The following is a 12,213-nucleotide window of genomic DNA, read 5'->3' as shown; positions in this document are numbered from 1 at the left end:
GCATGGACTATTTTTTCATCCTTTAATTTCCCACCTACTTGTGTCTTTGAAGTTAAGGTGAGTCTTTTACAAACAGCTTACAGTTGGGTCATGCTTTAAAAAATATCCATTCTGCCAATATTTGCCTTTGATTGAAGATGTTAATCTATTTATGTTTAAAATAGATACTGATAAAGCAGGACTTTGTCTGCCATTTTTGCTATTAGCTGTTTGCAAGCCTTATGACTTTTTTTCCCTTAATTCCTACACTTTCATATTTATTTGATATTTCTGTAGTGTACTATTTTGAGTCCCTTCTAATTTTTTTCCGTATACATATTTTCAGATTTTTTTGAGTGGTTTAACATCCTAAACCTGTAACATTCATGTTTAATTTGATACCAATTTATCTTCAGGAACATAAGCAGTGTTCCTAAATCCCTTTGTCCCCCTCATATTCTTGTTATGGTTGTTACAAAGTATATCTTTATGCATTATATGACCAATACTATAGACTTATTACTTTTTATGAATTTGTATTTTAGAACCTATAAGAAATAAAAAATGAAGTTAATACCCAAAATACAGTACAATAGTACTGGCATTTGTAATTATCCATATGGTTACTTTTACCAGAGGTCTTTATTTCCTTATTATACTTCAATCCACTATCTAGTGTCCTTTCCTTTAGTCTGAAGAACACCCTTTAGCATTGCTTGTTGGGTGGGTTTAGAGGTGATTAATTCCCTCAGCTTTTAAAAAAGTCTGTGAATGTCTTAATAACTCTCTACAAGATATAAAATTCTTGGCTGGCAGGTATTTTCATTCAGCCTTTTAAATATTTCATCCCTCTACCTTCTTACCTCCATGGCCTCTGATGAGAAATCTGCACTTAATCTTATTGGGCCTCTCTAATATATAATACTTTGCTTTTGTCTTGCAGCTTTCAGAACTCTCCCTGTCTTTGGCATTTGACTATTTGGCCTCAGTATATCTGGGTGTGTTTCTCTTTCTTTTTATCTTGTTTGGGGTTGGTTGGGCATATTGAATGAATATCTTCATGTCTTTCATTAAATTGGGGAAGTTTTTTGCTATTATTTTTTGAATTCTTCTGCTACTTTCTTTTTTCTCCTTATTGGACTCCCATACTGTGTACATTGGTAGCCTGGATGATGTCCACAGGTCTCTTAGACTCTCTTCACTTTTTACAAACATTTCTCTTTCTGCTCCTCAGTCTGTCATTTCAATTTTCTTGTATTCCAGGTCACTATTTCTTCTTTTCTGCAAGCACTGATCTCTGTTGAAACCTGCCAGTGTTCCAGAGTGAGTTGAGTCAGAGCGGACAAAGATATGCCTGTGAATGGGGATTTTCCAGGGACCTTCCAGACAAATCAAATAGTGACAATTCAAAATGCTCCTCAATAGGGCATTTTGAGGAGCTCCAAACCAAGACTGCCCCATCCAGTGGCTGCTAGGCTGATGGTTCCCTCAGCGACCACATTTGCAAGGCTACTTGTTCAAGAGCTGTATAGAGGGTGATGGGAAAAGAGAAAGTGAAACGTCCACAAAACACTACTGTTATTAAGATGCAGTGGTTTTCCTGAAAAAACCACCACCACCACCAAGAATATTCTTGCATTGTTGCATTCCTTTGGTTAATTTCCTGAGATCCAAAAATTGGTATTCACAATTTTGCCAGTGTTCTTACTGCTTTTGTGGAGATTTTCAGTAGTATTTATTTTATCATTCTAGAAATCCTATCCTCTCTAAATTTTAAAGTATGCTCCCTATGCTATGAATATAAACATCTTTTTTTTTGCTTTTAGATACCTTTGAGATTGCATCTGTAAACTTGCCTATTCCAGTGCAAACCAAGAACTATTATAAGAATGTTTCTGACAACAAAGAGATTGTAAAATTAGTCTCTGTGCTTAGCACGATTATCAATTCCACCAAGAAGGTATGCCAAGAGGGTTTGTTATCTGGGTACTTGGCTTTACAACATATGTGCATTTGAAATTGGAACTCCACAGAGTTGTCCTCTCTGTAGCCTGGCTTTCAATCACCATTCTTCCAATCAGCAGCTAATGGCATCTTGTACACCGTTTGCAAGTGTTTGTTTAATCAAAGATCATTTTACTTCTAGATTGAAAGGAGAAAGAGAACTTTTATTCCTGTGCTGTGTTCTGGCTTTAACCTTTTTGTTTAGTGCAAATGACTCCAACTGTTAAAATATCTGATATTTCCCAAAGGACAAAATCAGAATGGAATTACAGTTCATTTTCTTGTGATCAGTGATACTAGTATTATTTGAAATAGAATAAAGTTTACAGTCAACTTTTCATATTTGTGTAGTCAGACAAATCTTACAGTAAAAATTTATATGTGTTGCCATGTGGAAATCAGACAAAACCAAGGATAAATAATATATTATCACTGTCAGTACAAACTTGTACTGGAAATTAGTGTAAATGCAGATTAATTTCTTTGTTACAACTTGCTCCTCTCTCAACTTGCCCTTTTTTTCTTTAGGGCAAAGCTGTTCTTGTAGTCAAAAAGCATTAAAAAAAAAAAAAAAGAATCAAAATCCTGAAGTCAAAGTCACTTTTTGACATTTTCTTTTAATCATATCTACATTGCTACTATGACCTCTTATTTAAAAAAAGTTTCTTAGTTTTGAGGGAATAGTTGTTGTTCAGTAAGTACCTCTTTTCTGTTATTCAATTTTGATAGAATGAGTTACAATTGTTTGAAAGCACTTTGAAAAGCTAAAAAGTGCTATAACAATGTAAGGATTTATTAAATTTATTTTTAACATGCTCCTGGGAGAACCAGAAGCATTTGCATTTATGCACTTTCATTTTTATTTTCTTATATATTAAAGGTGCTGTATTTAATTTTTCTCTAGGGACAGTGTTCGTATAATTCCATTTGACAAATATTTATCTGCTTCTTAGTATAGCAATCTCTATACTAAATGATAAAGGCAAGTAGAGCGAAATAAAAAGTTAGATATTTTTTAAAAATCTCAGTAATCTTTGAAAATACAATAAAATAAATCAGTACTAAAAACCATTATTTTCTCTAAATATAAACAGCTAGTATTATAAAAATCTAAATGGAAGACATAGTGGTTGAAACCAATTTCCAGCAGTACAATAAGGGATAATACTAATCCCTATGGCATTTTTGTTGTGCTTGATTTGACATTATTTTAAGGAAAATACACAGATCTTAGTCTTCCTTAAAATAATAGAGAGGAGGATTGGCAGTTAGGTTATCTTGAAGAACTCTTTCCAGATTTATAGGATGGCCAAACTGTTTCTGGAAGTTCATATGCACACTTGGTAGTGTTACTAGACATGGTCAATCTTACCACAGCCATGGTTCCTTAGATATGATATTGCCAAAACTACTGAAAATCCTGGGATCACTGCCCCCTCCCTCTTGCCATGGTTGTGTGAACCAGGATTTAAACCTGACCTGTGCTGAGCAAATTCATAGGTTGGCCTTCAACTTATAGCACAGCCTGGCTTGAAAAGATGAGCTAGACTAATAGTCAAAATAACCTTGGGAATAAAATCATTTACGCATGCAGCTCTGCCTACCTAGTTCATGTAATTTTTCTTTGAAGTTCTTGGTTATGGTCACTATAAAAAATTCCAGTTTAATAAATATTTCCACTTTCAGATAAAACATGAAAGTCTAAAACTAGTTTGGATATATTCTGAACATTACGAACTCTTGCATGCTAGAAAGAGCTCAGGTTTCTGGTATTTCTAGCCCTATTCAGGGAGTCTTTGATGATCTGTTGCTCATTTTCCAAACATCTTCATTTGTGAATACGTCTATATGCAGTTGCAATACATTTTGGGTATGTATGCCAGCAATGCCTCCTTTGGCAAGTGATCAGTTTTGGTTGGTACAGGCAATGACAGGCCTAGCTTTCTGCATTTTTAGTAGGTAGGAAGTTTTATCACCCATTAAATTCAAGGCTCCAAGGGACATATTAGCTGCATGCAGGGAGTTGGAGTGAAACTACAGTATTTTAAAAAATTGAAACAGTTAGATTGCTGTTGGTAATGCTCCACCATGTCAAATAATAGTAGTTGCTCTTCTTTCTTAATGTTTTCACTTTTCCATGCAGATGCAACTCAGAATTTATAGCACAAGCCAATGGAAAAACTTCATTCTCGAGGTATAAGCATTAGAAATAGGGAGATAATTTTTAAATTATTTGCAGACGAAACGATTATCTACAAAATAAATTGAGAGTTTAATCTGGAAAAAAAAAGCATTGTCTAACAAGAGTTAGGTTGGTAGTCAGTTGATGGATAAATACAGGCATGTTTTCTGTTTTGCAAAGTTGCACATAAGGGTTGTGAGAAAAACAGGATTGAGGTGGCCACACAAAACGTAGGCAACTTTGTAGCCAGAGTGTATTAAAAACCAGAGTGTATTAAAAACAAGAACATTCATAGTAAAAGATGAACACACTTAATAAAATTATTATAAATAAAGAATTTCAGTATAAAAAATATGATGGAAGAAGCTTAGTGGATGGTGTGTAAGAAATGTTTGTGGAGGCTGAATTACAGAAACAAGGATAAAATATACAAAGACTAGGCTGAACTGTGCAGCACTTTCTTTTTTTAAAAAATTTATTTTAAAGAAACTTCAGATTACATAAATGTTAAATAGAAAATATAGGGGATTCCCATATGCCCCATTCCCCCTCCCCCCTCACTTTCCCACATCAACAATTTCCTTCATTAGTGTGGTACATTTGTTACAATTGATGAACACATATTGAAGCATTGCCACTAACTGTGGATTATAGTTTACATTTTAGTTTATACTCTGTCCTGGGCAATTTTGTAAGTTATGACAAAATATATAATGGCCTGTATCTGTCATTGGAATGTCATGCAGGACAATCCCCATATCTGGAAAATGCCCCCATATTACAACTATTTTTCCCTCCTCTCCCCTCAGATCCTCTGGTGGCCATTGCCTTTATATCAATGACACAAGTTTTCCTATTCATAGAATAATAATAAGTCTAGACTAGAATAATAGTAAGTCTACTTTAACCATTGTTCATTCCCCAATACTGAGAATTCTGGGATGGTGATGCCCACTCTGTTTCTAATTGAGAGGGGGCTTAGATTTAATCGCGCAGATACCCAGGAATATACATAATAACAAATGTGTGGGGTCTTAATGAAGATTACTCTAAAACCTAGTGTTAGTTTTTAAAAAATATTGAAAGATATGGGAACATAAAGCATCTTCCTAGATGGGAATATTTAGCATTGCATGAATGCTAATTCTTATGTAATGGAACCCTAGGTTTTCTGAAATTCTGTGCATCCCAATGGGGTTTGATGCTGGATATTTGTTGTTTGTCCCCCCAGATCCACTCTCAGCTCGTCTGTTTCCATGGGGGGCTGTTTGCCCTGGGTGGCTGACTTGTAGGACCTCATCAACAGGTTTCCCTTGAGCTTTTCTGTTGGATTTGACCAATGGGAAGAATTGGGGGTGATCTGAAAGAGGGGAGAGCGTGACCTCAGCTAATTTTTCCCATAACAACTTTCCTATAGCATTACCTCCAGCTGTGGTTTTTGACCTAAGGGTCCAGCTCCAGTCAAGGTGGCCTTGACCACAAACATTTTCAAGGAGTCTCTCTTTTAGTTCCTGGAGACTTCCCCTCCTCCCTTCTGGCTTGGGATTGGTGATGGTTTCCCTGTTACCGGCCCAGGGTTACTGTCCATAACTTTGGACACAGTCCCAGTTCTGTAGCATTTCCAACCAATCACACAGCTCACTAACTAAACATTTTAATAAATCCCTAGGAAACTCAGCAATTGGTAAATATTCTCTTATACCATGACGCCATTTCAGATTCTTCCTTCCAAAATAAATCCGTTGTTATTTATATTCTAGGAAGTTCTTACATCCATGGAGTGCTTCAAACGCTACAATCACATTTGGCAAAAGGAGAAAGAAGAAACTATTAAGACGTTTATTATGAACAAGCCCTTGCTTTCTGAATTTGAATCTCAGATTCTCTACTTCCAAAAATTAGAGCAGGAAATTAATGCTGAGCCGGAATACCTCTGTGTGGGTCCCCTTGCACTGTACACAGGTTGGTTCATTTCTTTTCAGAAAATTGCAAAAATTCAACTGTTCTGTCCCTACCTAGTTAAGAATTCTAGAGGGGCCTGGTTATCTTAAAAATTGACTTTGCTTTATGGGCCTCCTGCTTTAAGACCAGTTTGTAGCTTAGTTTTTAATTTCCATCTGCATAATGAGTCATTCTGGATTATTTTGAACAGTTTGTTGCTAAACCTTGAAAGTCAATGCTAATTCAGAGAAAACAATAGATCTGTTGTACTTGGAATTAAAATTTACCTTTTGAAGATAAAAACAATAACAATCCAATTGAAGCTCCAATCTCCAAAGGTTTTGGGAAAATTTTTTTCTTTGGCATTTTGAAATAAGTTTTGAATTGTTGCAAAAACAAATGTAATAAAATGAATAAATATGTACCGATTAGGAATAAGCAATTTTTTCTCCAGTTTGACTTTCCAGGTATTCAAGGGGCTACAAACTGCAAAGTATTTACTATTGAAGAAAAATAGCATTGCACCTTCTTAAACTGGTTCCAGGTTTTCAAACTGAGCTATGAATATTTGGGTTTTACAGCTGACTTGAAGTTAGCCCTGACTGCTGAGACGAAGGCCTGGATGACTGTCATAGGCCGCCACTGTAACAAAAAATACAGAAGTGAGATGGAAAACACTTTTACACTCATAGAAGAATTCAGTAAGAAACTGAATCGTCAAATTAAAGACCTTGATGATATTCGGATTGCTATGGCGGCCCTGAAAGAAATCAGGGAGCAGCAAATCCCTATTGATTTTCAAGTAGGACCTATTGAGGTAACCAGTAATCATTTGTTCATGATAGAAATATCTCCACAGGTTGAATGCTAGTAGCTGACATTTTGACCAGGTCTGGGCTGGTGTTATGCATGGATGCTAAACCTAAGAGCAGTAATTTCAGTAATGATGATATTAAACCCCAATCCTGCACACACGATGACCAGTTGTTGTCTTTTACATGCTTTCTTAGGTCAGGTGCCTACAAGCAGAGTCTGAGATGAGGATTTCTGTACAAGTGATTTATGGAGCAAGTGCTCATGGGAGAAGGGGGTTGAGGGAAGCAGGAAAGAAAGGGGAAAGCTAAGCAAAGACGTGGTCTCTGCAGGAAATGAGCTTCAGCTTGATCCCATGATAGGCTCCAGAGCATGAATTGTTCTAATCAGTTGGGACCACCTTGAGGCAAGATGGACTGACCTTTGCACTCCAAAGCCAGTTGGTTATGGATCATAATGTCCCCATCAGGAGGCTCCCATTCAGCTGAGGACATTTTTCTAGGGAAGGAGGCAGCTGTGATTCATGTAGCCAACACTTCCAGAAGCTGGGAATGGGAACATAACCTCGTAAATGGGATCTGCGTGGTGCGCCAAAGGCATCCACGCATGTGTTAACTCATTCAGTACTCACTGCAACCCCCACTTTACGTGCAAGAAAACTGAGGGTCTGAGAGGTTATGCAATTTGATTAGTGTTTCATGTTAGTTTCTTTTTATACTGTATCATACTGTCCTTTCCAGATGATAATGTTTTATCAGGTGTGGACCACTATATTTATTCTTTGTAATGGGACTAATATAACTGCACCCTTAGAACGGTTCTATAACAGGTAATAACCTAACTTTACATCCTGATGAACTAGAAAAACCCGAGCAGAGTAAACCAAAAGTTAGCAGAAGAAAGGACATAATTAAGATTAGAACGGAGAAAAATGAAATAGAGAATAGAAAAACAATTGAGAGAATAAATAAAACAAAATGTTGGAGCTTTGAAAAAAATTGACAAGTTCTTAGCTGTATTGACAAAGAGAAAAGATGCAAATAACTAAAATCAGAAAGGAAAATGGTGATGTCACTACTGACCTTACAGAAATAAAAAGGATGGTAAGAGAATATTTTGAACAATTGTATGCCAACAAACTAATCTAGAAGAAATGCAGAAATTTCTAAAAATATATCAGTTACCTAAAATGACTCAAGAAGAAATAATAAAACACCAACAAACTTGAAACAAGTGCAGAGATTGAATCAATAATAAAAAAAATTCTACCAAAGGAAAATCTAGGATCAGATGACTTTACTGGTGAATTCTATCATACATTTAAGGAAAAATTAACACTAGTTTTCCTCAAACTCTTTAAAGAACTCAAGATGAGGGAATACTTTTTAATTCATTATATAAGGCCGTGTTACTCTGAAACCAAAGTTTGGTAAAGATATCACAAGAAAAGAAAATCACAGACCAATTTTCCTTATAAAAAGAGATGTAAAAATCCTTAACACAAAATAGCAAACCAAATCCAACAGCGTATTAAAAAGATTTAAGATTAAACACTACGACAAAGTAAGATTTATCCTAGGAATGCAAGAGTGGTTCAACATCTGAAAGTCAATCTATATAATATACCACATAAATAAAAAGAAGGTGAAAACCCACCTGATTATCTCAATGCAAAAGAAAAGGCATTTGACAAAATCCAGAACTCTTTCTTTGTAAAAAAATCTCAGAAAACTAAGAATACAGGGCGCTTTTTCAATATGATAAAGACAATTTACGAAAAAATCCACAGTTAACTTCATACTCAATTGTGAAAGACTTAAAGCTTTCCCCCTATGACCAGTGACAAGACAAGAATCATTCTTTCACTGCTTCTATTCAATATTGTACTAGATTTTCTAGGCAGAACAACCAGGCAAGAAAAAAGAAATAAAAGGTATTCAAATTGGAAAAGTGAGTATGATCTTATATATAAAAAATCCAAAAGAATCCACATGAAAACTTTTCTGGAAAGTGGGTAGGATACAAGATAAACAAAAACAATTATGTTTCTATTTGTTACCAATGAACAGTCTAAAGAGGAAATTAAGAAAACAATTCCATTAACAATAGCAAATAAAAGAATAAACTATATTGGAATAAATTTAGCCATATGTATTAGTGCAGTAAAGGGATACTGATGCAAAGTACCAGAAATTGGTTAGCTTTTATAAAGGGTACATATTTGGGGTAAAAACTTACAGACCCAAGGCTGTGGAAAGTCCAACTCAAGGTATCATCACAGGTACTTTTTCACCAAATTTAGCTGCCATGTGTTGAAGCAAGATGGTGTGTGCGCTCTGTTGGCTTTTAGCCTCCTGCGCTTCCTCTTCCTCTTTAGGCTCCGTGGCCTCGGCTTCTTCCCAACCTCAGCTGCACGCTGGCAAAGGGCTAGCTCCTCAGGGTTTCCTCTATCAGTCTCAGCTCTCTTCCCAAGGTGAGTTGTAAACTATCAGGCAAATGACCCATCTCTCCCCAAGCAGCCTTCTCCTTTCTATCACATGGCAGGATCAAAAATGACTAAGTTCTCTCTGCTGTGTGTCTTCTTGATCTCATTTTTATTAGACCCAGCAAGATGGCAGGGACTCAACCTGAGTCACACCCTCTGACATGGTCAAATCTAAGAAGTCCTAACTCAGTCTTAACAGGTAATCCAATGACAGACACCTCAGCTGAATTTATGCAGTCAAAGGGTATCACACCCAGAGGAACATATTAGTTTATAAGCAATATTTCTCCTTTTGGGACTTATAAAATAATCTCAAACTGTGATGCAAGGATATAAAAGAAAATTGCAAAACACTGCTTAACAAAATTAAAGAATACCTAAATAAATGGAAGACCATCCATGTTCATGGACAGGATGTGTTGATATTGTGAAGATGTCAATATCACAAAAGCAAGCTACAGATTCAGTGCAATCCCTATCTAAATTCCAGCAGCCTTTTTTGAAGAAATAAGTAAGCCAGTCCTCAAATAAATATGGAACTGTAAAGGGCTTTAAGTAGTCAAAACAATTTTGCAAAAGATGAAAAATGTTGGAGTTCTCACATTTCCTGATTTCAAAATGTATGATAAAGATACAGTAATCAAAAATATACAGTAATCAAAATGGTACTGAAATAAGGGCAGACAACACTAAAGGAATAGAATTGAAAGCCCAGAAACACATCTATGGCCAATTGATTTTTTTTTCAATCCAAAGAATATTTATTGAATAATAAAACTTGTGGCAGACATCCAGCCGCATATATTTATATATATTTTGCATTCATTCGTTTTCCATTCTGTAACTTCCATCACATTAACAGAGTAACCAGTAAGTTGTTTTCTATTTTCTAAAAAGTTTTTCCCATTACTATTTGTGTCACTTCAGAGAGTTACAGGTATAGAGGCTGAATTTAGAGTTGTTAAAACCCACTGGTCAACCTGAACTAAGATGACACTTAGCTGCTTATTCCCTCATGTGAGCCTAAGCGTCCAGCTTAGATATACCTCTTTATGGGCACAACTGGGAAAAGGAAAATGACAGCAGTTCTGCAGTTTATAATGTTACTAGTCAGAAAGGTTCCCTTACTCATAGGTCCATTCATTTACTGTGAGTTAGGACTCACTGCTAAACAATAAATTTGGAAACTCTGAAACTGAGCATGCTACCTTCCACAATACACCATCACAACCATGATGGCAGCAGGGTGGCTGGAGGATTGGGGGCACTGAAACGGGGACGGGTTCAGTCACCACCCTTATTTATCCCCATATCATCACTTGCTCCTACCACCCTTGTGAGGCTATCTTGTTATATTCGTCAGCCAAAGGGGTGCTGATGCAAAACATAAGAAATTGGTTGGTTTTTATGAAGGGTATTGATTTGGGGTAGGAGCTTACAGATACCAGGTCATAAAGCATAAATTACTTCCCTCACCAAAGTCTGTTTTCATGTGTTAGAGCAAGATGGCTGCCGAAGTCTGGGAGGGTTCAGGCTTCCAGGGTTCCTCTCTTCCAGGGTCTTGCTTCTGTTTCCTTTGTGAGCTTACTTCCCAGGGCACTAGCTTCAGGCTTCAGCATCAACCTCCAACATCAAAACCCCTCAACTCTGTCCTTTGCCCTGCCTTTTATCTGTGAGTTCCGACCCACCAAGGGGTGGGGACTCAACGTCCTAATGATGTGGCCCAATCAAAGCCCTAATCAAAACTTAATCAGGCCCAGGTACAGACCAGATTACAAATGTAATTCAGTATCTCTTTTTAGAATTGAAGACCATATCAAACTGCTACACTTGCCTTGCTGCAAAGTTTTAAAACACCAAAGACAAAATTACATTACACTATGAGTAATTGCTTGCAAGAATGTCAGAATACATTATTTACATAGACAAGTACTGGAAAGGAACTCAAGCACTGAAAACATTTGATGTATTAGGCTGGCAGGACTGTGGGTAATTTTCTTTTGTCCTTTTTTTTTATCAGTTACATTTATCCAATTTAAAAAAAAACCAGGAAAATCCTATCAAAGCAACATAAACAGAGGCAAGGAGGTAGGAAATTAGTTAAGTCTCCTTGGAGAATAGAGAATATATTTAAAATACAGTAGTTCTACTGTTTGATTTATGGTTCAGGTGACTGAACAGTTTTAAGCAGAAACTCTCATGAGCTGAAATTAAAATAATTTAGTCCTTTTATTTTTCCCTCCTCTTTCCCAAAGAATATGCTACACAGCCATTTTTTGGTAGCTGGTTCCCTAATAAGTCCTAATGAAAGAGATGGTAAAGTCCTAAAGTAAATTTGTAACTTTTCTTTCATTTACTCAAGATTTTGTTGAGTATCTACTCTGTGGAGGTGATAGGCTGGAGAATCAAATGGAAATCCACAATATACATATATACCACAAACTTGTTTTATTTAAACAACCTCACCTACTGAAAATAAGGGAACATAGTCATTCAGTTTCTAGGAACCAGTAACAACAACAACAAAATGTTCTCAGAGAATAAAATCTTTAATGGGGGATTATAAAATGTAGACTTTGTAGTACAGGGAAGTAGATGACTTAAGACTAATGATTTTGGGAACTAGTTTCCTTTTAACTTTTGGAAACTACAGTTTTATTAGGCTAGGCAGCCAATATAGTTAGGTATAGATAAATTGAAATCACTTCAAACTCAGGGGTCATAAATGTTGCTATATGTGGGTTAAAGATAGCCATTTTCTTAAAATAGATGTTAAAACTTTTGATCTATACTTCAAAATATGAATGCC

General features: G+C 36.1%; 1 protein-coding gene across 1 annotated transcript in view; it reads left to right on the top strand.

Annotated features, from left to right (window-relative positions):
- Positions 1 to 12,213, top strand: part of DNAH5 (dynein axonemal heavy chain 5) — a 272,686-nt gene that overhangs the window by 67,264 nt on the left and 193,209 nt on the right. Inside the window, exons 22-24 of the mRNA XM_058306977.1 lie at positions 1,806 to 1,939; positions 5,926 to 6,127; positions 6,688 to 6,923. Coding sequence (XP_058162960.1) covers positions 1,806 to 1,939; positions 5,926 to 6,127; positions 6,688 to 6,923 — 572 coding nt within the window. The remainder of the gene's footprint in view (positions 1 to 1,805; positions 1,940 to 5,925; positions 6,128 to 6,687; positions 6,924 to 12,213) is intronic.

Source organism: Dasypus novemcinctus, chromosome 2, assembly GCF_030445035.2.
Source record: "Dasypus novemcinctus isolate mDasNov1 chromosome 2, mDasNov1.1.hap2, whole genome shotgun sequence".
NCBI classification, from domain to species: domain Eukaryota; kingdom Metazoa; phylum Chordata; class Mammalia; order Cingulata; family Dasypodidae; genus Dasypus; species Dasypus novemcinctus.
The sequence above is the reverse complement of the archived record's forward strand: the minus strand, read 5'-3'. Positions and strand labels throughout refer to the sequence as shown.